The following is a 27001-nucleotide window of genomic DNA, read 5'->3' as shown; positions in this document are numbered from 1 at the left end:
CATCTGGAGAGATGTGGGCAATGGTGCTCCCCAAGGCTCTGTCCTTGGACCAGTCCTCTTCAATATCTTCATCAGTGATTTGGATGAGGTGTAGAAAGCAGTCTGTCCAAATTTGCAGACAACACCAAACTGTGGGGTATAGTAAACACACTAGAGGGTAGGGAGTGAATAAAGGCAGATTTGGATAGACTGAGGAAGTGGGCGGATCAGAATAGGATCCAATTTAACAAAGAGAAGTGAAAAGTGCTGCACTTGGGGAGAAAGAACTGCCAGTACACCTATAGACTAGGAAGTACCGTTCTGAGTAGCACAGCAGTGGAAAAGGATTTTGGAGTCATAGTCGATGCAAAAACGAACAAGTTGCCAATGTGACAAGGTAATAAGTAAGGCTAACCGCACTCTTTCTTGCATTAGTAGGTGCATCACGAGCAGGTCTAGGGAAGTTATACTTCCCCTTTATGCAGCATTGGTAAGATCACAGCTGGAGTACTGGAAAACCCAGAAACCAGATCTGAGGCCAGATCCGCATCCAGTTTTGGGGACCACACTTCAAGAAGGATGTGGATAACCTGGAAAGGGTTCAGAGAAGGGCTACTTGCATGGTTGAGGGCCTGCAGGTAAGATCCTATGAAGACAGATTGAGGGACCTCTCCAACCTCTGCAAGAGAAGGCTGAGAGATGATCTTGTGGCTGTCTACAAGCTCATCAGGGAGGGTCCGCAGGGACCAGAGGATACTCTGTTTACCAGGGCGCCCCTCAGGGTTACTAGAAGCAACAGCCATAAAATGAAGGAAAGCAGATTTAGATTGGACATCAGAAAAAAATTCTTTACAGTGAGGGCTGCAAAAATATGGAATGGGTTTCCAAATGAGGTAGTGCTTTCCTTTACCATGGAGGTGTTTAAATGGAGATTAGACAAGCACCTGGATGGGGTCACTTGACCCCAGTGGTCTTTCTTGCCCTGAGCAGGGGATTGGATTCAATGATCTAATAGGTCCCTTCCAACTCTAGAAATCTATGAAGTTTAGAAATATTCCAGGAGGAAAAACAGCAAAGTTTAATGACTCCTGGGATCAGGAGAAGGAATGCAACAGAAAGGGTCTGGGTGACCAGAAGGAGGTAATGCCATCTGTTGTGGGAGGATAAGGGAAGGAAAGAAAATCTGGGATCCAGATGATGAACTCTGGATTAACTGCTGCTCACTATGACTAGACTCAAGGTTCTGTATCTGTTCAGAGGCATTTGTAAATATCTAAGCATCTAGGGCGAGCTTAGGGACCTGTTTATCTGAGATAGGCCTGAATTTTAAGCCATCAGAGTAAACAACTTCAAAACAATAGGATCTGGGCTCCAAATAGGAATGCTGTTTTTAAACCCATCTCTATTGTAAACTGACACTTCAAATTAGCCAGACCTATGAACAACTTTAAAAAAAGCTCAGAAAAACACTTTGTTGCTGAGCATTGGTCAAATGTTTTGAAAGAGATGGAGACTTTGGACGTAAGAACCACTTACTGCAGCTTAAAGTAGGGTAGCTGAAAAAGAAGCTAAGCATCAGGGCTAGGGACAGACATTACACGTAAACTGGTTTAAGTAATCAGAAACTGGTTTAAACTTGTAACAGAACAGACATTCAGTCTGAAAATGGCAAAACTAGTTTAAGATAAACCTGGTTGAATGTAGTATCAGACTTAAGTGATCTGAGTCAAACTGGTTTATGTAATATGTGTCCCAGACCCCTTCCTGGTTTAAGTTGAGCAGAGTCCCCCAGCATCCAGCCTTGGGCTATGCTGTCTACTCCAGAGAACAGGGCCGGCCCACCCTCTGCTCCCTAGCCAGAGCTCCAGCAGAGACTGCAGGCACAGCAGGCTTTTGCCTGCCCCCCACCCTCGCTGCTCAAGCAGGGATTCCCCCTCCCCTCCCTCCCATCACCCAAAGCATGGACCCCAGCCCCACAGACCCTAGGCATGTGGTATGCTAGCTAATGCTGAGAGGTGTGTGTGTATCTGTGTGTTTTGGGACAAGCAGACAGAACAGTGTCCACTTAGGGCTTTTTGGAGCTAATCAGCAGGTTACCTGGTAATGCCCCTCCATTTCTTCCTTGGAAAAAGCTGTTTAAGAAGAGCTTGAACTAATGAGAGAGGCTTTTGTTTTATTGATAGGCTGATAAACATTGTTATTAGCTCCCTGCTGGCTCCCTCACCTGTCAGGTTTGCAGACAGTATGAAAAAGTAGGGAGAGGAAGATTGAAAAGCTCCGTATCAACAGATGCATGCACTGCACGCACCCCCCTTTGTCTGAGCACTGGCCCAGGGCTGGGGTCTGGCAACACTTCTGCCCCTTGAGCAGTGAGTGGGGAAAAGGCTGGGACAGTGAAAGCAGGGTGCACCCTCTAATCAGAGTGTCCTGCTGGGACCTGGCCACAACCCCCACCCCTCAGCTCTGCACTACGGAAGGGAAGGGAGGGGCTGGCTTCTAGCCTGAGCCACTACAGCCATGTGCCTGCATTTCCTCAGTCCAGAGGGAATGTCTGTACAGTTCCATGCCAGTTCAACCTAGGCAGGTTAGACAAACTAACCTGCAAAGATTGAATCAACTCAGCCTCAGGTTTTTTTAATATCTGTCCCTAGCACAAGAACTTACCCGTGTTTTGCTGCGGCCACTGCCACCTCCTCTTTTGGCAGGGGGAAGCCCGCTGCTTCATGGGAGGAGGAGGAGGAGGAGGAGGTAGGCAGGGAGGAGGGACCTGCCGCACCAGAGGCTGGAGGAGGCAGCGGCAGTGAAGGGACTGTTTACATGGCCAGCCCCGAAGGGTGAGCGGGGGAGGAGAGGGGAGTAAAGACTTCCTGAAACACTTCATCATTCATGATGAGCAATTGGCTAGTAGTTTAATAATAGCCCAGGACTAAGCACAAGTTTTGTTTTTGCTGAAGCTGATCAATGATGGGTACAGACTGTTTTTTTCCCTGGCATCTTCCAGTATGGGAGAATGCTCCCTTTCCATATGTAATTACCCTAATTAAATGGTTTCTTGCTTAATTCATATAAACAAGATACACTGCCAGAAAAAGACTATTATTAAGCCTCATTTTTTAAAACTGTATTTACTGCATCAGTCTCCATCTACAGTAGTTATTATTTGCCATCTTGTTACTCAGCTGGATGGTTACCAGGGGTTTTAAATTTGAGACAGATTTGGCAAGAATAGCTTCAGTCTTTTAGACTAAGTGACTGATACATAACCTGCAGGTTCTCAAGTAGGCATATCTAAGACATCAATCTAAGCATATTCCAGAAATGACAAATCATTCAAAGATACAGGCACTCAGGATGACATTTTTCCAAGCAAAATCGTCTGTAAAGGAAGCTGAAATGAAATTCTTCATTAGCCTATAGGGATTAGGATTTAAGGGATCTTTTTAGCAATTCATTTCCTACAGATCTAGGACTAGGCTTTCATTCATTACCATGCCATATTACCATAGCACTATGTAGTCTCAACTATGATCAGGGATTCACTGTGTTAAGCACATAGTACAGGAAAGTCCTTTCCTCGACCATCTTATAATCAAACGGACAGGAGCAACAGAGGGCAAAAGGTGCAACAAAAACACCGAGAAGGTAAGTGGTCCTTCAAGCTCACCCAGGAAGTCAGAGGTATGGGTAGCAGGAGGACCCAGGTCTCCTATCTACTGTACCACTCTGCTTCTGCATTTCAAATGCTCCTCTGCTGGTCATTGGGGTCCCATTCGTTACACAGTTTGAAACACAGGAAACATCACTGACTTATTCAACACTTCACAGGAAGTTGCACTTCAAAAAAATGTGACACAGCACTCAAGGAACAGGCACTGAATTTTGTCCCCCTTGGGATGACACAATTCTCCTCCTCAGATTAGACACAACCACAGTGACACACACCTACCGTCGCTGTGCAGCTGGCTGTAGGAGGGGCGGAGGTAGGGGGTCCAGATGGGAACTCCCTCTAACACATGGAGAATGTTACACAGTTTAAGTGGCACTGTCATTGCATAGCTATGACTAGATTTAAGCATATGGGCCTCTGCCATGGTTGGCAAATACAATCCTCCCCCATCAACTGAATTTACAAATAGCCAATGTTTCCCACAGCACATTTGTGCTGGAATCTCACAGCGGTCAATCTATAATATACCGGCCTATGTTCTTTGGTTAACTCTGTTCCACAACCCCATATCGTGGACAATATCTTTAGTCCTTTCTTTTTACCTTGGTATGTTTTTCCCTACAAAAAGAATCCTATTCCTTGATTTTTTTTGGTGAGCTTTGTTTTCCTGTTGCACAGCAGGAGTTTGTTAAACAGCAAACTCTCTGCACCTGGGAAATCAGAAAGTATTAATCCAATTGCATTCTGCAAAGGTGCATCCTGCGAGTAAGCTCTGACCCTTGGCAGCAGACTAAATATCTTCCCCTGCCCCTCACAGGGCTGATTACTATTAATGCAACAGACAATTGCTTGGAAATAATAGTAATTTTGCAAGAAAAGCAGGCAAACAATTCCTGTCATTATCTGTGGTCTACACCACGAAGATGATATCCTCTAAACTGGTTACGTTCGGTGTTCCCACAGCATGGGCTGATTTAGAATGAGCTTCTTTAGAACGTACCCATCCTTAGGAAATACCTCTGGACATGTCTGCCCTAAAAGCCCATTCAGAAAGGAAGGAGCCATCTGTTGAACTGGGTGCTTAGAATAGGTAACCATTAGATTCTGCTGCTAATCCAGGACAGAGCCACAGGTCCGCGTGCAGCCTTAGCGATGGCAGAAGACAGAAAAGTCTCAAAAACAAGTCACTTCACAGCCTTTTTACAGGGCTTTTTTATTTCCAGAACCAAACTCAAAATCAAAAGAAAACCAGTCAAGCTATAGGGTAGACAACCATCCCTAGCCCACCACAGCCAAGAGGAAGATGGGACAACACGTCATTCCCCTACAGTATCGTCCTTTACACCATCTCTCTCTCTCTTCCCCCCTCCACCCCCCGCTTTTTTTTTTTTTTTTTAAATAATCCCCCCCCGATCCAAACCACATGATAAGCAGGAACCCAGTGATCCCCTACTGCCAGGGTGCATTTACACATTGTCACAGTAATTGAAATCAGCTTTTACATTACAGAAGACCCACACTCATGCACAGAAGGGTCCAGCTATTAAGAAAAACATCACCTTACTTTATCGATCTAGGTATGAGTAACTAGTAATTTTACCAGAAGCGGTTTGAGGATATTATAGTCTCTAGCAGTGCTGACAGTGTGATATTTTGCTTGCTGACGGTGTGATATTTCACTCTGCGCACAGGAAGCTGTGATCAGGTGGAGAAGGGCTGCGTGTCTTGGCAGGTCAGAGTGTGGAGGGATAGAGGGGAGAAAGCAGCAGGATCTAGCAGCCGGGTAGCTAAAATAAGTAGCACGTACTGTACGTTTTGCAACATCCCAGCAGCAATGATCACGTTTTGCAGAATAGCAGCAACTACTGCAGATGAAAAATGTTCATTACCTCTCAACCCAGCTTCAGCAATGCTGCAGAGCTCCAGCTGCATGGCAGGAGACCTGAAGCACCTCTAACTCCCATTCAAATCACTCAGCCTCTGGCACCTGTACCGGTGTTGCGCTGTCATTACATTCATGCAAGGCAAGGCAGGCAGCAGCAAAGGAGCAATTTGAGTGGCCACTGGAAGCTCCAAGCCAGGCAGTAACTAGGCAACAATCACCAGGACCCTGAGCCTTGGAACCCATCCCTGCATCCTTGAACATCCCCCCATTACTCCACACTGGGGTTTCTTTTCCCATTATAGCAGGGCAGGCTGTATGTACGGATGCCTAAGGTGCGACCGCGGCCCCCTGTACACCTCATGACCTGACTGGGTAACTCCTTCCCTTGTGTGAGGGGCACAGTTTGCTCTGCAGTCACTCTGGCAAGTCAGTCAGCATGCTGGCTTCCCACAGCGCTTTGCCTTGCCAGTCTGTTGGCACATGATCTGCGGGAGGTGTGACCATTTATACTCTGTTCCTTGCACAGACAGGCACCTCATACCTGTGCTCTCACTGAGCAGCACGATTGAGCCAACCAACCACTTGGGTTGGGGAATACCCACCTCTTAATGAAGTATGTTCCCTCTCTTGGATCCCATGCTTCAGCAGTCCCTTTTGGACTTCCCCTTCACCCACAAATTCATCAGCTCAATGGCCTGGATCATGCATGTCTTTCGCCCGATCTTCCCTAACCCAAGATTTTAAGGTCACAGAGATACAGATCAGAAAACTGCTTCTATCCAACCATTTCCTACAGCCCATTTCAAGTTCCCAAAAATTCTCCTCAGGTCAAGTTGCCTCTGCTATAGGTCAGCCCCTCAATTTTTGCACTTCTCCACCAACAACACTCTTATGATCCTCTGGAATCAGTTCAAAGGTAAGGAGCTAGGCCACTTGACACTGATCACAGGCACCAGACTATACAGGCCCCATCCACCTAGTTATAGGCTCTTATGTCCTTTAACCCTAGTGTCCGTGGCCTCCACCCCCTGAGGCAACTTTATGCCCAGCAACAGGACCAGGTTCCAGCACCATGGAATTGTTCTGGGCAGGGCCACCCCGGGGGGCCTGAATTGGGGCGACTGCTCTGGACCCTGTGCTGGGGGGGCCCACGGAGCAGGGCAGAGCAGCAGCTCCGTGTCCAGCCACTTGCTACCCACCCCCACCGCTGCTGCCGCCACTGCCAGGGCCTGTGGGATCAGAGTGAGGGCAGGACCCCGCATGGGCTGATTTGCCCTGGACCCTGCACCCTGCTCGGGTCAGCTGTGCTACTGGGGCTCTTCTGTCCCGCCTCCAGCCAGTTTCCTATAGTACAAGGCTAAGTACAGACAGTCAAAAAGCCCAGGGCTGAATCAATCCACTCTTTGCAGGTTAGTCTAAACTGCAGAGATTAAACTAAGAATCAAGTGGACAGACATTCACCTTTGATTCCAGAAATGCAGCCACATGCCTGCAGTGGCTCAGGTTAGAAGGTAGGAGGCACGAAAGCATAGCTCTCTAGCATGTAGCCAGTGTGGACTGTGTATTTGCTTCCTCTTTCTGCTGCCCACAAGGTGTCTGGGATTTGCAGTCCAGAATTACAGCAGCAGGACTCTGCAGGGTTGTTCATCACTTCTTTTTCCTGCTTCCAGGTGCCTCTGGGATTTATAGTCCACAGTCACAGCCAGCAGTAAGTTTTTAGCAAGGCAGGGCAGCTCTGTACTTGGGGGAAGGGAAGCTTAACCCCCTCCCCACCCCCGACCCCAGACCCCAGCTGGGGTTTGCCTGGGGGTAGGGGCAATTCCTGCTCCCCTCCCCAACCCTTCTGTGATGGAGCAGACAGCACAGCACAGCACAGGGACTAACCTGCAAAGATTAAATCAATTCAGGCTCCAGCTTTTGTAATGTCTGCCTCTAGCCCTTGAGGCTCCTGGACACAGGCAACATCCTGTACTTGTCTCTGGCTCATTTCCTACTAGACATAGTAAAACAACCTGCAATGCCTACTGCAGCTACACAGTCTCTCCTAAATCCTAGCCTGGACTGAAGGCTGGGGAAGGGACTGATCGGATTGCAAGAGTCACTGGAAATCTGAGTCTGTTAAAGAATAAGGCATTGTGGCTCCTCCAGTCACAGCCTCTCACAGAGGGCACGTGCCACAAAATAAAAGCGCTTTGACAGGCAAGCAATCGGAAACAAAGAGAACATGTACTATCATGAGATGAAGAGCACACAATATGGAGGGTCCCTGCTCATTAGGATGGTTTAACTGCCAAGATACTGCCAAATTAATTAAATACATATGCAGCAAAAAAAACCCCATTACATATTTTTTTAATGGCTGCATTTTTGCCCAGGTATGAAGTGATTTCAGTGCCTTAAATCATTTTGCAGGGTTCAGTAGGTGCCGCTGAAGAGAACTCTTCACAGAGAAGGCCTTGTATTTGATTTGCAGAACGTCCTCCTTTCGGATCTGGGTCAGCTCTCCCGCAATAGAAGCACCGATAGAAAATCTGGGGTCTTGCAGGGGCAGCAGCAGCCCTTATCGAGCTTCCCCGATTGTTCCATCAGCGGGGCAGCTGGTTTTGTCCCCATGGAAAAAGCAGGTGCTTCCATCACAGCACATGTCTTTGCCAGATGAGGGACAAGGTATCTTGTGCTCTACCTGCCTCCCGCACCTGGACTTCTGGGTCCCCTCTCCCCAGATAGCATCCTCCTCCACTCCAGACTGCTGCTGATCTGTCAGTTTGGGACCTCCGCCTTTACACTGTCCTGACTCAGGCTAAATCCCCAACATCTTAAATCAAAAGTCATCCTGCATAAACCTCCAGGAAGTGGCTCAAGCTGGTTGTCCCTTTGTTCAGGCTTACACTGCCTGCTCGTTGACCTCCTGAGAAACATTTGCTGGGTGCACAGTTCTATCGCAGTGCATTAAGTGGTACCCAAGGGCAGGAATGAAGGGGCACTTGACCTTGCCCCTTTAAGCTTTGATCACAGCACAGACCAGGCAGGTTTGAACTAGGTTCTCCCAGCTTCAACCACCCTGAATATTAGACAGTGATATGCTGGATTTGCTCAGCACAGCACAATGGCAATCAGCATCCCCAGGGTAATTTCAGTGAACAGCAGTCAGTCCCATTCTCCCTCGCCAAAGCACCTACAGTGCAAGCTCTCTCAGGAAACCTTTTTAAAGCTGGATTTGTGTGGCTCACCTTTGTGCTATTATCCAAGTCTCCCTGTATGGAACGCACAGTATTTGCATTATATGTAACACAGCATGGAAAATACAAAGGAGTGGGAAGCTTTATACGTGAACTGGTCCTTGACCTTCATGAAAAAATATAATTGCATCTTGGTTACATAAGAGTGAATGCTGACAATCCAGGGAAAGGTGGCAGGTCAGAGATAATGTTTGGTGAGCTTCATTCATAGCTTACCCTGTGGTCTCTCTCCCTTATAGGGTGCAGTATCAGGCATCGAGATATTCTTTGGCACACTAAAAAGCTGGACAATAACATGTTTGGCCCATTTCACGCCCTCCAGAGCAGGTGCTGTGTGTTTCTTACTATGGGGTTCTAATAGAGGATGACATTACCACGGCTTTGAAATAAGAAACCGAACTGAAGCATGAGATCCAAGAACTCCCAACCCCTGGATGGTGTTTGATATCCAACCCCGGGCTCACATCTTGAACCAGCCTCTACTGTTCCCGACAGCAAATGGAAACAATGACAAACGGCAAATGGAAATGGCAAAACTCCCTTTGACATCCCCAGGCCAGAATTTCACCCACTGCATGTACATAAACCCTGCACAGTTGGGCAGTATTTTTTACTTCTCAGTGATGGCATGTTCAGAGGCTAGAGCAGGGGTTTTCAACCTTTTTCTCAACCTTTTCCTTCCCAAGGCACCCCTAGCATGCTATAAAAACTCCATAGCCCACCTGTGCCACAACAACTGTTCTTCTGCATATCCAGTGTGTGGGGTGGGAGGCGCGGGCATAGGCAACACAGCAGAGGCACATGGGGGGCTATGTGCCCCCCCCTCGATTTTTGCACCCACAGGGGGCATGGGGCTGCAGCCTGGCCAGACCAACATGGATAGGAGCCACCTCTGTGACTCAGGAGGTGTTACCCAGCACAGGAGGGCAGGGTCTGGCGTGAGAGGGCAGAGTGGGGTAGCAAGACTCATTGCCGAGACCCCTGCACCAGCCGCAACACCAGGAGCATGAGGAATAACGGACTGGGGGAGAGGATGCACTGACCTCACCTCCTCCTGCTGCTGAGCTGCCCTGCCACCGTGGCGCAGCTGCCACTGATGCCACCCCTTTCCTCAGGCTACAGCTCTACCCTGGAGCAAAGTGGGGTGGGGGGCAGCGCAGACCCCCTGAAACCTGCATGCTGCTCCCCAAGGGGCTGCAGAGCCCCGGTTGAGAACTGCTGAGCTACAGGACACTCCCCACTACCTGATAATAGCCTGGTCCTGTTGTAATTCGGTTCAGGAGTACTGCACTTCATGAGGAGCTTCACTGATTGCAGAGTGAAGGGCTACTCAGTAGCTTCCATCAGGAATATCAGGAATCCCAGCTACTTATTTATTTAAACTTCTCCCTAAAAGGCTCAGGGTGGCTTACAACAAAAGATGAAGAGTTATAGAAACAGAACAATACATTAAAAATAAAAATGTCCCACACTTGTTCAGCACCACAGCTCCTCTCTTTACTGCCCCTTACTCAACAGCACCACAGCTCCTCTCTTTACTGCCCCTTACTCAACTGGATGACTTCCTGGATTGCAAGGTGCAAGTGTGAATAAGTGAGAGCAATTCTGGCCTTGCCGGGGGAGGAAACAGAAGAAGTCATTATTGTGTACCACTTCCGTGAAACCCAACCACAGCATAATGCCTTCAGGGAGGCAGGAGGCTGTGGGGCCTAATGAAAAAAACACTGGATGGGAACTCAGAAGATCTAGCCTCTGTTGCCAGCACTGCCACCAGCCCGCTCGGTGATCTATAGCAAGGCCATTCTCTCCTCCATGTCCCAGCTTCCCCATCTGTAATACAGGAATAAGGACACTGGTTCAGACTGTAAAGCTCTCTTCATCTTAAAGCGCTGTGCGAGACCTGCAGGTTGTTCCTATTTTCGTTTGGGGGCAAGTCCCACTCCTCCTCAGCCCAGAAGACCTCTAAGTACCAGCTTCTTGATCCATTCATCTCCCCCTCTGCCATATGGAGGATGAGGTCTGAAGCTCAACCCTGTTAGGTGAACCTCCGGCCTTTCCACATTTTAGATCGCAGGTGATTTTCTCCTGCAAAGGCCAAGAGGGATTTGGCTTTGTTGTCCTTTGCTGAAGGCAAAGTATGTTTGACGAAATCCCGTGGAAGCCAACTCCTGCCTCCCCCAGCCTCCCAGAAGAATCGTACAAAATATTTCACATCCCCAGCTCCACATGCATTGGGATGAATCAAGTGGTGCTGACACTCTGCCACTGTGCTGTAAAACTTTACAGCGAGGGCACACCGCCGTTCAGCAAACCACGGGCACAGCTCTCCCTAACAGGATAGTCCCTTTACCCAAGCTTTACCTTGCAATTTTCTGGGCGAAGACCAAGTTGATCATTTATCCTGCCCTGCTGAACAGTTTGAACTGGTCTGGTCTGGCACACAACGCCCCCACCACCACCACCACCACCACCACCACCTTCAGCAAACAAATGTGAGGGAACTGTGAAAAAATAAAGGGAAGCAGCATCCTCTCAAACCCTACTTTAATCCGTATTAAACTTCTGCCAAAGCTCCATTCAAAAAAAAGTGTACTAGTCAGCATAAGATACCATGAATCCCTGGCCAGCTAGAGCTTCACACCTTTAACTACACTTCAGGACAGGGAGGAAACTTGGAGTTCCTAGCTCTGAACAAGTGAAAGGAGAATCTCCATCAGCTACTGGCAGTGTAGGGCACATGACACACAGCTGAAGCAGCCTCACTCTTTCCAGGACAGAGCAATGGCACGCATCTGCTATTCTGAGTTCTGTTTATGCTGCAAACTGACAACGGGCTAGAACTTGCTGGCTGGGACCACCCGCTTCGTGGGGCTGCCGTTTACGCAGTTGCAGCTTCTTCTGCTTAGGGAGCTGTTACATGGCATTAATCAAGCACTTAAAATGCAACTCATGAACTATGGCTGACTCGATTGGATTTACAATGTTTTCTGGAGTTTATGTAGTGCTTTGTGAAGCCTTAAAATGACACATTTTCTGTTTCCTAATAGGCTGGGGTCTAAAGAGAATATGGTCTTATTCAGATGTCTGCCCTGAGACAGAAGAGAACTAATTAGTGGGACTGCCAAGCTGATTGGTAGCAGTATGACACTTAACAGGAACTGAAAATCCACCTGCCTTTCTGGTAGCAGGCTGGAAAATATGTCCCTTTAGCTGCTTACAATTGACAGTAAATGAAAAATGGATCTGATGCAAGAAAAACTGAGGGAACAGACACAATTTACTAACAAGAAATAAGACAGCACCAGAGTACTGCATGCCTGGTACTTCTGCCTGAGACCAATTCAGAACAGGCAGACAGAGACTTCCTGGAGCAGCACCAAGACGCCCCTATTTCCGATGCATGTTGGACACATTCTCCTCTCGGTCCACACGTATTATTAATCTCAGAGGAGGTCAGTTGGAGCATGGCCTACCGAGGAAGTGTGCTGAGACCTGCTATCGCTACTTCATCTTTAAAGGCCCATGTTCAACTTGGCCAGTGGTTCCCAAACTTCTTTGAGTCATTTTCCCCACTTTTAAGTTTGCTTTGTGTACTTACAGGACGCTGATGCCGCCATATGGATAATCCAAAGTAACATCTTAAGTCACTGCTCTCACTCTAACCTTGCCAGGAGGTTCTCCATTTTCTTCCTTTCCCTCTATTTACATTTCCCTGTGCCCATCTTCTGTTTCCCCAGTCTTTCCTCTCATATACCCCTAGGAGCTCTTCACTTACCCCAGGGGATGCATCCTCTATTTTGAGAAAAACCAAATGACATGGATGGGTCTAGGATTTTGTAAAGAGAGTCATAGAAGCCATGGCCAATGCTGCAGAGGTGATGGCATTGTACCAGCCACTGCTGCTGTCTCTAGCTGAGACTGGCTCCCCCTGCCCTTGTACCAGCCACTGCTGCTGTCCCTAGCTGAGACTGGCTCTCGACACAGCCCAGCCAGAGCAGGGCAGGAGCAGGTCTGGCACTCTTCCCACCCCCGGATCAGCCAGGGATGGCGGAATCGATGGGCTGGGGATGGTGCAAATGGGAAGCCAGGGGATGTGCCACTGTGGGAGAAGGAAGGGGGTGCTGAGAGCCAGGGCAGGTAATTCTTACCTGCTTTGGGGACTTAAAAAGTCCCTGGCGGCTGCTCTTGTGGTGTGGTCTTAAAAGGTGGTTATGACTTGACCTTGCTGAATGAGGCTAACTATACAAGCAAAGGGCAGCTGATGGTTTCAGTCTACTCCTAGAAGGTGCTCATACATAGCCTTTTTCCAAGAAAACAGCAAAGATGAGATAAGCAGTGCTGCAGCAGACAAGAGTAACACAGAAAAAGCTAGTGGGAGAACAACATAAGTCAGGCCTCCAAGATTTTACCTTAAGGAACATTAATTCAAATGCCCTCTGCTAACTAGAAATGCAGGGCCTTGGTTCTCTGCTACTCCGGCCCTCATGTGGCCATTTACATTACACAAAATGGGTTCAAAGTGCTCCCCCTCTGAGTGTGGATTGAGAAACATGGTCATATTTTACAACAACTTTGTACAAGTGTAAATGGCTCCAGGCGGTGAATTTAAACTCTCACTGACCCATACAAAGGTTAGTAGTCTTCTACAACTACCTGCTAATGGAGTTAGTCCTCCAGCTTGAGCACACTTCACTGGTGCAGGTTCAACCTTACTGATAACCTGCGCTGGCAGACAGTGGAGAATCAGGTTGCTGCACAATCCTCAACTATCAGATCCAAAGCCTCATTTCAAGCACCCCAAGACTGCTCAGATCCAGGGACCAGTTTGGGCACATGTTGATCAATTTTTTACTTTCTGTTCCAGCATCACAAAAATACTGCATGATAGACAGGATCTGCAGCGGTGATTCTCAACCAGTGTGCCAGGGCACTCTGGGGTGCCACCATATCCTTTGAAGGTTGCCATGAAGTAGGAGGAGATAAACAGATACATTAAGCAGACACACTCAGGTTTAGGCTTGCTCCTGCCTGGATGATTCCCTACTCTTACCACCCAGCAACTTTATGTGAAGGCACATAATGCAATACATAAGTTTTAACTAAGTGCCATTCAATTTACAAAAGTTATGAAGGAGTTCCTCGAGTCCAGTGAGGGATGCCCTGAGTCTAAAGAGACTGAGAATCACTGATCTACAGCAAGGAAAAAGGAGGCATAGCTACAGAAGCCTTTCCATTGGAACAGTAAGACAAAGTTAGCACTTGACATAAGATAATCCTCAAAAAGTTTGAGGTGCTGCAATTCAGAGTGCTGGATTCACTGTGCAGCCTTATTGCTCTACAGAGTAAGGGCTTCCCATACAGCTGTACCTGTCAAAGGAGATAGGAGGCAGAGGCAGATGAGCACTGCCTCACTGAGCTTGTGTGAAGTCAAACTCATGACCTGGCACGGAAGACAAGGACACTGTGATATCCTGCTGAAATCTGGAGCAGCAGATATGCATACACCATCAGAAGCCCAGGATCCAAGGGAAAAGAGTAGGACTGCAAATGGGGTGATGGTGGAGAGTTACCAGAGAACACGGCATTCCTTGGACCCATGTACACACCACGAACTTCATTCCACCAGAATGAAAGCGAGGTGCAGAAAGACTATGATTTGACCACCTCAGAGCCAGGGTCAGGAATCTCAGCTCCTGACCCTCAGCCTGGTCCTTTAATTAGAACAAGTATCTTTCCTCCCAACCCCCTTCCTTTGATGAACAGTGCTGTACTCCCAACGCTGTGGCACCTGTGATGAAAGCAGAGACAGAATCCTGTTCTCCAGGGCAGCTTCCACCTGCCCCTTCCAAATATTTCCTAATAGCACAGGAATGTGAGAATCAGGAACCTAAGTTTCATTCCTGGTTCTGTACAGGCAGTAACTTAGTGGGTTTTGGCACTTCCTTCCCCACCCCCCCACCCCAAACCTCATCCTTTCTGCTCCAGTGCTGTCTCTTTTCCACCCTGGCTCCTTGTCCCATTCCCGTTCTCCTTGGTTGAACAGTCCTAATCTCCACTCTTCAGGCTTTTCATGCCAGTCCCTGTTTTCCTGCCCAGCCTGTCCTTGTCCCCTCACCCAGGCTTGCTGCCCAAGTGCCTGTCTTTCCAACACTGAGAGTGTCTCAATTCCCCATACCCAGTCCCATTTTCCTTTCCAAGCTAGCCCCCAACACGCATTTTTTTGTCTGACCAGCCTCTCTATCCCCGTCAACCCCAACAGGCTTCTACTCCATATCTTCTTGTCTAGCGAGTCTCAGTTTTCCTCATTTCCCTGCCTCTCATCCAATCTTAGTGTCCTCCTTATGGCCAACTGGCTCCCAGTACCATTATCTTATTTCCCTTGGCAGATTCCAGTCCCAGCTTTCTCCCACCTCCCACCTATGTAGTTTCTTTCCCACTTCAGTCTCAGACTTCCACTCCGTAACCCATTCCTGCTCTTATCCATCCTGCATTCAAACTCGGTTGTTTCCTCTCCAGTGCTGCCTGAGGGCCAGAACAGGGCAGACAGGCTTTATGCCCTCATTTCTTGGGCCCAGCTCCAGCCTGACTGAGAGCAGCCAGGAGGTTGGAGAGAGTCCTTCAGACACCTGCAGCCCTGAGTTGGAGCAGGTTCAGCCACCCTGCAGGGACACTGCACCTTGCAGTCTGCATTGGCTGCTGTGAGTGGTTCAGGCATGCTCTGCTAGGACAGAGAGCTTAGCTGTGAAGTTTAGCAAGTCTCCAACAAGCAGGTACAAACTATGATCTGGCCAGATTTTCCTGCAGTGGGCAAAAAGACATAGGCCTAAAATAAAGGCGCCCCTCTCACCACATTTTAAGTCCACATTCCAGAGCGCGCAGGCTTCACAAAGTAAAAACAGTCAGGATTTAACACGGGCAAAATATTTTTGATCAGTCTGGTTCTGAGAAACCACTCAGCCATTTCAATTGAAGTTTTCCAGGAGAATTGCAACCTGAGACAGACACCTGGCATGCAAAATGTAATCCCCAAACCTTTAGGACGTCAAAGTTATTATCAGCTGTAAAGGACCTGAAATACAGTGTGCTGGGCATTCAATGACTCTACTGCCTATAATGCATTCAGATGAGAGTGGCCCCCTATGAGGGGCTGAATGGTGTTCAGCTTCTGAGCCACTTACTCCATTGCCTCTGAGACTGAAATTACTGTAGTGCCTTTTGCATGACTTGTATGAAATGGTCTCCAAACACCACCTCTTTCCCTCCCCTGAGTCAGCAAAGAGCACGAACTCAACAACTGGTGGTTACTACCTATTTAAACCAAGGGAATCTTTCCCCATTTGCTGAACTGCTTTCAACTGTCTCTGAGCCCCACGGGCTTGAAGGGAAATTAAGGAAACTTCAGCAAAGCTATCCAAGAGCTCATCAGTGATGTATACACAGCACTCACGAGCCTTACTCCATTGCAACCAAAATCCCATGTGAGCCCAGGCAGTAAACGGGGGCAAAACTCATTTTAGTGATCTCTCTACAGGGGAACATATTCAAGAGAAAGGCAGTAAAAAACTCTTCTGACTATTCACTGGACTATGAAACTTGACTGCCTGCTGCAGCAGATTGATTATTAATATCAGGTAGATTGTGAAGTGACAAGCTGTAAATAGAAACGGTCTGCAAATGAAAAACCAAGGGCACATAGCACAAGAGTGAGGACAAAGATTACTCAGACCTTGGTACTGGAATTACGGTGCTACAATCGGCTCAGAGAAAGAGGTGGCGATTCTGTGCACTGATACCCAGAAATGTACCTTTGGGGAGGGAGGGGGCAGGAGGAAGGGCGCGTGGAAACAGGAGACCAACACAAGATGTTTCAGGCAGTTGCAGCAAGTGCCAAGAAAATAATAATGAGCAGCTGCCCATCAGAAAAAGCACTGTAGTACAAACAGGAAGATAGCAAGAGGCTGAAGAGATAGGAATGGGAGTCTGGATAAGACAAGGGCCCATGGCACAAATACTGCTCTTGCGTGAGGATAACAAAAATAAATCAGGAAAAAAGTAAGTCTGGTGGATGGGATCCTAAGGACGTGGGCCTGGTTCACTGCACTCAGAACCTGGACTACCACCCCGAACCGAACACGAATTCAATGATGAATGATCCCACGGGTTAGAGAGCAGAGTGGAGAAGGGAGGTTCAGCACTAAGGAAACAGTCTGAAGCAAATCTCATTAAAGAACTAGCAGCAATGGTTGTCATTCCACATACCTTATGTGAGTAGTGCTGATCCACAATCCTCGCCAGCCCAAAGTCACCAATCTTCAACACCAGGTCCTCCGTACTGATGAAGATATTGGCAGGCTTGAGGTCTCTGTGTAGTACATTGGCTGAGTGAATATACTTCAGCCCTCTGAGGAGCTGGTACATGAAGAGTTTGGCATGTTCTTCTGTCAGCTTCCCCTGCTCTAGTAGCCGAGCCAGATCCGTCTCCATGTACTCCTGGACTATGTACACCATGTTAAACTTGAAGAAATCCCCTTGCAGGTCAGCCCCCTTTGGCCCCAGCACCTCATACACCTTCACGATGTTGTCATGGTCAAGCCGACGGATGATTTTGATCTCTCGGAAGGCGTGTTTCATGCTCCGCGCATCGCTGATGGCGATCTTCTTCACCGCCACTTTGCGGCAGCTCTTGCTGTCCACTGCAGACAGAACCAATCCGTTCACACCAAAGCCCAGGGGACTGAAGTTGATGAAGCGGGAGCCCAGATCGTAGCCATACATGCTGGCAATGCAGTCGCACTTCTCTGCCATCACGGGTGCAGTCCTTTCCTTTGTTACTTGAAAAAACTGGGATAGGCAAACAGCTTCCAGGTCACAAGCATGTTTTCAAATAAAACCTGTCATGATCTGCAGAAGCTCGGGGGGGTTTCTTGCTCTGAGCCCATGGTTTCAAGAGAAGAAGAAGAGGCTTCTTGATGTGCAGATGCAGCGAAAACAAACAGCAGCCCAAAAAGATTTTTTTCAAAATAGATGGTGTGGGAGAACTCTCCAAACAGCTTGGAAATTGGGAACACAGAATCGTTAAAGAAGAAATAGGTCTTCCTATCAAAACACAGCAAGTTTATTTTTCTTGCTATTAAAAGATCAGCCTGCTAAATGTTTCAGCTACTCTGGCATTTTTCTCTCAAGTCTGCAGTACAATAGTGAAATAACAGTCTAGCTGGTATTGTAGTCTCTCTTTTTCTTGGCCTTTTATTGCTCTCGCTTCAGGTGTAGTTACTCAGTGGAGTCAAGTGAACTGACTGCAGTATTTAAAGGCAGAGCCCAGATATGTCCCACAGCCTGCCAACCGGCCAAACATGGCCATCATCCCCCGAATTCTGGTGACAATATTCAGACTTGAGAGCTGGATTCAGACCCCAGTTTTCTTCCTCTGAAGCCTGTAATTCAGCAAGGTAATGCAATTCTCCTTCTTGTCCTCTCTCTATACGTGGACCCCATTTTTCATCCAATAGGTATAAGGCTTGACAGAGGTAAAGCACTTTTTGGACTGACAGAGGTAAAGCACTTTCCATCTGCCGAGCTCAGTCTAGGAGAATTCTGCGCTCGCCACTCCAAAACCTTCCCCTTGAATGTCTGTTGTGAACCAGCCCAAGTGTCATTTGATCTTTATAGCCAGCTGGAACGTTTATTGCTGGTGGAGTTTCCTGCATCGTACAGTCTGGCTATCCCTCTGTAGGTCTCAGCCCTCCTCCTGGAAGAAAAGAAGAGATTGATTGATTTGATAACAACATCAAATATGCACTTTCTATGTAAATTCTCTCCCCTTGAAGGTTAAACATGGCAAAACTGTAGGTGGGAATTATCAGCGGTGACCTTTTGGAAATTCATTAGTTATGCTCACCAAACGCACACATTACAAGCCTGCTTTCTGATGGACAGCCTTTGCTTTCCAGACCAAGAACAAAACACCTGAGAACTCTGGCTCATCCTTTTGCTGTTTTTAACATGGGTTGAATATTTTACGAGGTAATTTGCCAGTGTTTGAGATGTGATGCCACTTACATCCCCAACTGTCCACTTAGACAGCACAAACATGCTTCACTAAATTGCAAGAAGATGCATTAGCTGCACATGACGTAACTGAGGCTTTTTCTCCTAAGCAGCTACAAAGGAAGGAATTTGTCACGTTCTCAATTAACTTGTGTCCAGAAGCACGTCCGTTTGGCGTTTTGCTCTTTGCATGCAAATAATGCAGTGCAAGGGAGAGAGACTCCCACCCATACACAAACAAATACCTGGCTGGTATTTGTGCCAGGCACCAGCAAAGGTTAGTGAAAAAAAATCACATCAGCCTGAGCTATAATCATGATGCCGTTCATCTGGAGAGATCCCAGCATGCTCTATACCCTCCACCAACAAGATGTGCAAATGACATAACTGGGCCGCTTCACTTGCTAGTCAGGTGAAGCCACCTCTGAGACAGAATCCGGCAAGTGGCTTAGCTGCCCAGAGCAGCCCCACATAACAGGCCATGTGCGAGACCTGTTGCAGCTTTTAAACTGTGCATCCTTTGGCACAAGGACTTTGTCTTCATATGTGTTGGAACAGGATCTAGCACCCCAAACAAAATCCAGATTGGGCATGCAGGGTTTACTGTACCAGATGTGCGAAATAAAAGGTAGAGCCCATAACAGAAGCAAAGAGGAAGTCTGGTTCAGTGGTCAGAAGGACTAACTTAGGCTTGAGGAACCTGGGTTAAAGTCTCATCTGTCACAGACTCCCTGTGCGCAATGCGCTTGGTCTTAGCACCTTGGTTCCTTGTGCGTAAATGTATATTAGGAACTTCCTCAATGGGTGCCAGGAGGAAAGAAACTAAGACAAAGAGGGAGAACTGTAAAAGGCAGCAGTGGATCTAGGAGCAAGATGGGGGAGGAAAGGTGCAATGCCCACAAGTTTGGCTGTGCCACGCACACCCACCGAGCTTGCTGCTTGGTCAGTGCGGGCTCCTGCTGGAGCTGTATGTGAGCAGTGAGCTCTGCGCGCACCAGCTGTTCATGGTGGGGTCTGGCCAGAGCCTCTGTTTTCACACAGCCCCAGAGCCAAGGGGGTGAAGCGTGTGTGCGACCCTCTCTGGATCCCTCCCTGGTAACGAGGACCCTAAAAGTGTTGTAGATGGCAGTCGAGCCCCCATTAGCCCTAGGCTGGGGAAGAGCATGACAACTACCAAGCCATCAGTACCATTTCCCATAGGAGCAGGGGGGATTACCAGAGACCTCCAAAGGTTTGTGAATTCAAAGAAGGCTGACAATGATCAGACAATGAATGGCTCAGAGTATACAGGACTCTAGTCCTCACCCCTGCTACTGTGGCAAAAAAGTCACAGAAGCTCTGTCGACCGAATAAATTGGTCCCTAAGGGCTGCCCTTTTTTAAAAAAAAACAACAGATTTCAGAGCATAGGTTCCACAAGCTGCGGTTGCTTTCCAGCAGCTTGTAAAGACATCAAGCTAAATTCAGACCTCGGGTAAACAATCCTTACTCCCACCAAATTCAAGGTCCAAAGGTAAATCTCCTAAACTTGAGATACTGGATGTTGCTGGCCCCGTTCCTGCCAACTCTGGCAGCTGCCAAAAATCTTACATCACGGAGAGGAGCCACGTGATGTAGCACTTTTCGAAAGATGGACTAAATCTCGGGCATTTACCGTGGAGAACAGAAGCATTGTCTTGAGTGGAGCATGACAGTGAGCTCACAGTGCAGCACATTCCTCATCCATAAATGCTAATGGTACGAGGCGTTCCAGACAAAGGAGAGCATCTTCATTAAGACGGATGGCGTGCGTCACTGTGAACGGGACGGGGAGGGGGGGTCTGTCATGCACGAGCAGAGCCCACAATCAAGGCACAGACACCGAGCCCTGCTCAGGTGTCCTCCGTATGGAGGGTGGGGGAGAGCGGCAGGAATTCCTTTGCCTCACTGACACCTTGCCAGAAATAAACACAGAGCAGGGAAAAAATCCAGATGAAAAAAACCAGAAGTTGGCTATTTCTCATTCAGTTTCTCGTAAGAATTTGTTCAGCACCAGCACTTGGCAGCCTGACAGCCCCAAACTGAGGTGGGGCCCAGATCCAGAAATCAGAGTCCGGGGGGCTTCTTTAGAGGTCTTCGAGCATGGGGAATTAAGGGGCCACTTTTGATCCTAGGGCCAGGAGCTGAAATTAAACCTAACCTATCCCAGTCCTCCCCGATGCCTTGCACACTCCTGGCTTCTACTGGTTGGGCCCTGCAGCTTTTCAGAGCGCCAGTAACAGCTCTCAGGTTGCATGGGCAAGTGAGGGGAAGGGGAATTATTTTGAGTGTGCAAAGTAATACCATGCGCTTGCTGGGACTCTCTGGTTAGTGGTGCTGTCATTAGGGGCTAGCAATAATAGACCTCAGGTATGTCCATGTGGTAGGTACCTTATCTCCACTTCCCAAATGGGCAACACAAAACCAAGTACTTGACTCACCCAGGTCACAGACCAGGTAGGGACAAAACCCAGCAGCCCCAACTCCCCATTTCTTATTCCCACCATTAGATCATATTGCCTCTCTCAAACAGTGTTTTCCCTACCCAGACTCTCCATCTCCTGTGGGTAGCACCAGGCAGCAGTGAAGAGATGATCTGACACCTCTGTCTAGATGAAGCGGCCCTGAAAGACACGAAGGGAAGGCTCGAAATCGGCATGTCCAATTCCTTCCCTTCTGTTACGGACTAAACACCTAAATTGGCTTATTATTCAGACCCTGTGCTGCCGACTGGCACATTTAGACTAGCATTACACTTAATGCCACCTGTATATTCACAGCAGCCATGAGGAACCAGTGCACGGTTTCTCTTCACCGTCCCATCCCCTAGCCAGAGCGAGGGCTCTGACGACGTTGAGGGGTTTCTCTTCTATATGCCAGCAATTCCCCCCAAAAGTAAACAGCACTGCCTGCCCAGGCTTGAAATGCGCAGCATTCCCCTTGGCCAAAGCTTTGTCACTGTTATAGATGTATTATTTGTTGTACCCACCTACATGGAGTTAAGGGCAAGCAAAGGGGTGAGATGTTGGCTATGTGTGTGCTACAGCTGTCATTTGGCTCTGCAACCAGGGTTTTGACACAGATAATGTGTTTCTTTCTTCTTCTTCTTTTGAAATGTCATGCCTTGGGCCAAGTCAGTTCTGAATCCTATTGACTGAGCACAGGGCCATCATTCAAGTTGGCGGCGCTACCACTGGCAAGTATCCTAGCTCCCAGGCTGTTCAGCTTGGGGCTTCAAATACAGGTACTCCTCACTTAATGTCGTAGTGATGTTCTTGAAAAATGTGACTTTAAGCAAAATGATGTTAAGCAAATCTGATTACATCACAGTAGTTACCTGCTAGCCGGCAGTGGCCAAACAATGTTATAACCAAACATTGCACAACTTTAAATGAGTATGTTCTCTCATAGATCAGTGACGTAATAACAAAACAACGTTAACCAGGATAACGTTAAGTGAGGAGTACCTGTACTCCCAAATCCATGGCAGACATCCTATACACAAGCCCCAAGCCCAGAGGCCTGGGAGTTCAGCTGCCCCCAGTCTCATTTGCCCCTAGCCAAAAGGCCGAAGGGGCAACCTAGAAGGAAAGCCCGAGAGTAATTCCCCATCACCATAAATTGTGTTGCAAAGATCCTCACATCTGGAGGCATTTATAGACTCTCACAGGAGTCAGCCTGCCCGCAGCACAAGGGACAGGTCTTTACCTTCTAATTACCCCAAGTCTTTTGAGGGCAAGAAGGATATCTCCCCTGCTAAGTAAGTAAAATCACGTGGACCAAAAACCACCTCTCAGCTTTCAAATGTGTGGTAGCTAAGCACTGCAGAGGGGGTCTAGTCCTAGTTCATGCATAGCCAAGAGAAGGAATAAACCCTAAAACAGGAAATATTGTCATTCTCTGCCAAGTCATTTCTAGGGGGTGTATAATAAGCAATATCTTTTCTGGCTCGTATCCCAAGAGAAACAAAAACAAAATTTGCCTTGAGCTTCAGGAAATGTATTGGTTTGTTTCTACTTAAGAAACCACATTGAGATGAAACACACCAAGAGCTGTGTAATACATATATTCACAGAGTATACGGTATAAGCCAATTTGAAAGTGTGCTGTGTTTGGCGGCAACAGCAGCAGTTGGCAAAAATAAGACATTTGTAAGTCTAATAAAGTGTAATTCTGCAAGCATCTGGGACCTCAGAGCACTATGCAGGTACAGCAAGTACAGCAGCAGGAACAGATTTCATTTGTCTCAATATGGGCCTTGGAAACGCCGAGTTGATTCACAAACTGGGTTTGCTTATAGCTACGTTCTATGTGGTTTTTAGTTCGTGAAAAGCATTAAACACCAGATAGAGAACAGTGCTGGAAGTGCAGCACAATTTTTGTAAGACTTCAATTTTGGATAATACCCCAGAACTCAGGTCAGCCTTGCAAAATGAATGTACCCCAGACTCTTTCCAGTTGTAATGATATGGAAGCGACCAGGGCACAACCAAAAAAAGCAAATCAGGCAGGTATCCGGCCAAAATGCCTGATGAAATTGTGTAACAGCCAATTGAGGTCTTCCATTACACCCATTCCCCAGCACCTGCTCAGATGCACATCAGTCTAACTCGATGCAGTTTACATGCCAAGGAGACAAAGCAAAAACAAAAACAAGGGATATTTTAATGTAGCTACTCCACCCTTTCCTCACCTACATACTTAACTTCTCCCTACTTCTCCTCGAAAAATCATCGCTTTGCTGTATGGACATGGAAGAGTCACCTCTGAATTACTACCTATACAGCAGGGATGCAGAAGAACTTTGTTAACCCTGCACAGCCTCAAATTAACCTATATGGATTATGTGGGGGCCTAAATATTAACGAAGCAAGGTCCACCCATGACAACAAGTTCCCTCCCAACCTACTTCACATTGTAGTTTAGCTCTAATTAGAAATGGGCTCCCCAAAATGATAATTAAGCCTTGTTACACAAGACTTACAATGCAGTCCCTTCCCTGAGTTAATCTCCCAGGATCTCCATTAAGTCAGCTGGAGCACGTCTCCATTCAGGACCTCAGGCTGGATATGCTTGATGAGACCCTAACTGATCAGACTTCACCGGTGATAATGGCCTATTATTGATCAGCAACAAAAGTCCTGTTCTTCCATTAAGAAAATTAAATTGTTATGGTTACACGTGTACACTGGTGACTTATAATGTGTGCATACACACACAAAGTTAGGCACGGCCTGAGGGTCATGCACAATATGGTCAGCAGGGTTAAGAAGACGCAAGACCATCAAGATTTAACAAATACAAACTATTAATACATCATGGGGACAGCTCAAAGGGACAGACATTTGATTCAGTATGAAGGAGTCCAGCTCACGTTTTCCCACTCAGAATCCCAAGCTCACAAATGATTATGACCTCGGACACCAGTCACAGCTCTGACTAGGTGGCTGCTTTGCACATGAGCAGATGCAGACTAAGCAAGGCAGCCGACAAACAGCCGACCATGAGCAGATCCAGACTAAGCAAGGCAGCCGACCTCCCAGCATTTTGAGAGCCTTGGATGAATGCCACCACTAAATACCAACATTAACTCATCACCCACTTTCCAAAAGCATTGATTTTTTCAAAACAGTTTAGTCAAGAGGTCTCCTCCCCAGCCCTATCAAGGCTCTTTTGTCAGAGACTAGGCATCCTTGAAAATTGTTGCCATTCTGGAAGATCATAATGGCATGAGCAATACACCTCAGCATCTCCCTACAGCCCTCTGGCTTTTTCTGGCTGATTGGAGGAAGTCAAATCCTCTTCTCCCTCCAACCACCATCCAGCCAAGTGACCCTGCTGGTAAGCACACTACGCTCTCCAGACATATGATCTTGGGTTTCTGCATATGCCTCAAAGTTTCACCCCTTCCTGTCAGCTGGCTCTTCGGCCCCATACAGAGGTTTTTGCTTTGCTTGATAATCATCCTCCCCCTTGGAGCTTAGCTCAGCTGCTTCGACTTGGTCTAGCCAAATTTGGCTGTTTTTGCCACACATCCTCCCAAGGTCCTTAATAGGCCTCTGGGTCTGTGTTCTTGTTGGGGCTGGATGTTGTAAGCATTGGCACCTGTGGGCTACACAAGTCCTGCTCCCCCTCTGATTGCAATTAACAGGGTTGGGGTTCCTCCTTACATAGGGTAATTGCCAATTAGAGACTACACTCAGGGAGTTGCTTCACCACTTCAGCTCCCAGCTCTTAGCTGTTTAGCAGGAGCTCCACAACCACCATAGCTTCACCTGGTTCTGCTACCACCTGCCTCCATCCTCTCTTCCTAGCTAGCTTCACAGTCCTCTCTATGAGCAGCTGTCTCTCCAATACCACAGATAAATGTGCCACTGCCACCAAGCACAGGCATCGCAGGGCAAGGCAGGGCACAAAGCTCCTCCTTCCCTTTTTTGTCCATCCATCCTTGCACTGGCATGCTTCCGAATAGGCAATACTGTTACACACTGAAATCCTCCACAGCTCCAGTTCACACCCATCTTTTGCTACACAACTAGTCCTTATTACAGCTCAGGGATACATACATCTTCACACACCGAAGCCCTCCACAGCTCCAGTCCACGTCCATCTTGTGCCACACAACTGGTCCCTATTACATAGCTCAGGGATATGTTTCTGTGGCAACTAAGTACTTGTGTTATCTGAACCACCATAGTACAAGTTAAGTCTCTCTGTCTCATTGATATAGTCTTTAGTAGTCTGCATTTTCTCATGACTGAAACAGAATAATCCATATGCCGTATATGGGAAACATCACAGTGCTTTGGCTATGTTCAGCTGCTCCAGGTTTTGGCCTTTCCAGCTGGCACTGAGGCCCGCAACCTCCAATTTCAAAGGTGAGTGAAGTCAGTGGGAGATGTAAGTGTTTGGCATCTGTGAGAACCAGGCCCTGGATGCCCCAAGTTGGCTTAAATAACCTGCAGTCAAGTTTGCCCATTAACTCAGTGGGTGACACAGCGATCACAGGAGGAGACTCTGCTGCCAGATCAGTGATTAGACCACAAAGAGGAAGAGAGCAGCTCTTAATTCCTACCTTTCAAGTTACACAGTGGTGCCATATAAGCACACAGATGCTTCTCTTACCCCAGTGCATGTCAGAAAAACTCCACTGATGCAAAATTAGTGTGAAGAGAATCAGCCCACCAGACCCACACCACAGTGGCCAGGGAAAACTGGGAAAGCTGTACTAGCTTTGTAGTTAACCCTTTCACAGGCATAAAACTACACAATAAGCAGTACAAAACAGTAGCTGACTGACAGACAGAGCTGAATGAACACTATTGCTATCTAATGCCAATTTAAAAAAAAAAGAAAATCACTGAGCTAATATTCATGCTGCCACTTGCAAGGCCTCTCTTAGTAAGCCTTCAGGGGCTTCTCTGAGAGAGCAAGGACATTTCTCTGGTCAGAATTTCCCCCTTCCTATCCTCCATACATGCACACACAATCAGCCAGTCCTCTTACAAGTCCCTGAAAATAAAATGAAATATGCCTGAAATCCACTGCAAACCAGAAAAGAGCTGCAGCATATTTTCCCAGGGAGAAATCTATCCTGAATATATTTCTGAAACATGGAGCTAAATACTCCTCTGCACATGTTTAGTTATAGGATCAAAAAGAACTTAATATATGTATTTTGGTTGACATCTCATAAATAAAATGATAGCACTAGAAGAAGTGTCAGTATCCATTTCTTTTAATCCTCAGCTGGTGTCTTACAAAATGCCCACAATATCCATGAAGATAAGGCAGGCAGATATTAGAAAGACAGGTCTTGTTTACTGCTTTCAGCATGGGCCAAGAGCCAAGAAATCAAGTTGGGAAGACAATAGAGTTGGGAAGGCAAATTGCTTCAGCTCTCCGTGCTTCCGTAATGGGGATAATACTACTTGCATAGCTACCATACCAATGACAAGTTGGCATGAACTCATGTTGTTGTTCAGATAATAAAAAATCAACTAAAACATATTCATTAAGGACTTCAGCTTGGGTCCCAAAATCTAAGAATTGTAAGTAGGGACCAACCAAAATCACAGCAGAAGAGCACTGTGCAGCGGCTCCTTTCATCCTGCTTGTTTTGCCACACGCGGCCCCCACCCCGGTTGGCGAGGGGCACTAGTGGCTC

At 47.4% G+C, this 27001-nt stretch overlaps 1 protein-coding gene across 4 annotated transcripts in view; it reads right to left on the bottom strand.

The window, feature by feature from the left end:
* MAPK4 (mitogen-activated protein kinase 4) overlaps positions 1 to 27001 on the bottom strand; it is a 142081-nt gene that overhangs the window by 58482 nt on the left and 56598 nt on the right. For 3 of the 4 annotated variants that reach the window (XM_090037787.1, XM_090037788.1, XM_090037789.1), the window contains exon 2: positions 17030 to 18518. In XM_090037787.1, the coding sequence (XP_089893913.1) occupies positions 17030 to 17575 (546 nt within the window). In that variant the 5' untranslated portion in view covers positions 17576 to 18518. Of the gene's footprint in view, positions 1 to 17029; positions 18519 to 27001 lie in introns of those variants that run through there. The other variant, XM_090037791.1, reaches the window with a different exon arrangement.

This window comes from Crocodylus siamensis, chromosome 3, assembly GCF_052110815.1.
Source record: "Crocodylus siamensis isolate JL-2025a chromosome 3, ASM5211081v1, whole genome shotgun sequence".
Classification (NCBI taxonomy): domain Eukaryota; kingdom Metazoa; phylum Chordata; order Crocodylia; family Crocodylidae; genus Crocodylus; species Crocodylus siamensis.
This window is presented reverse-complemented; position numbering and strand designations above follow the sequence as displayed.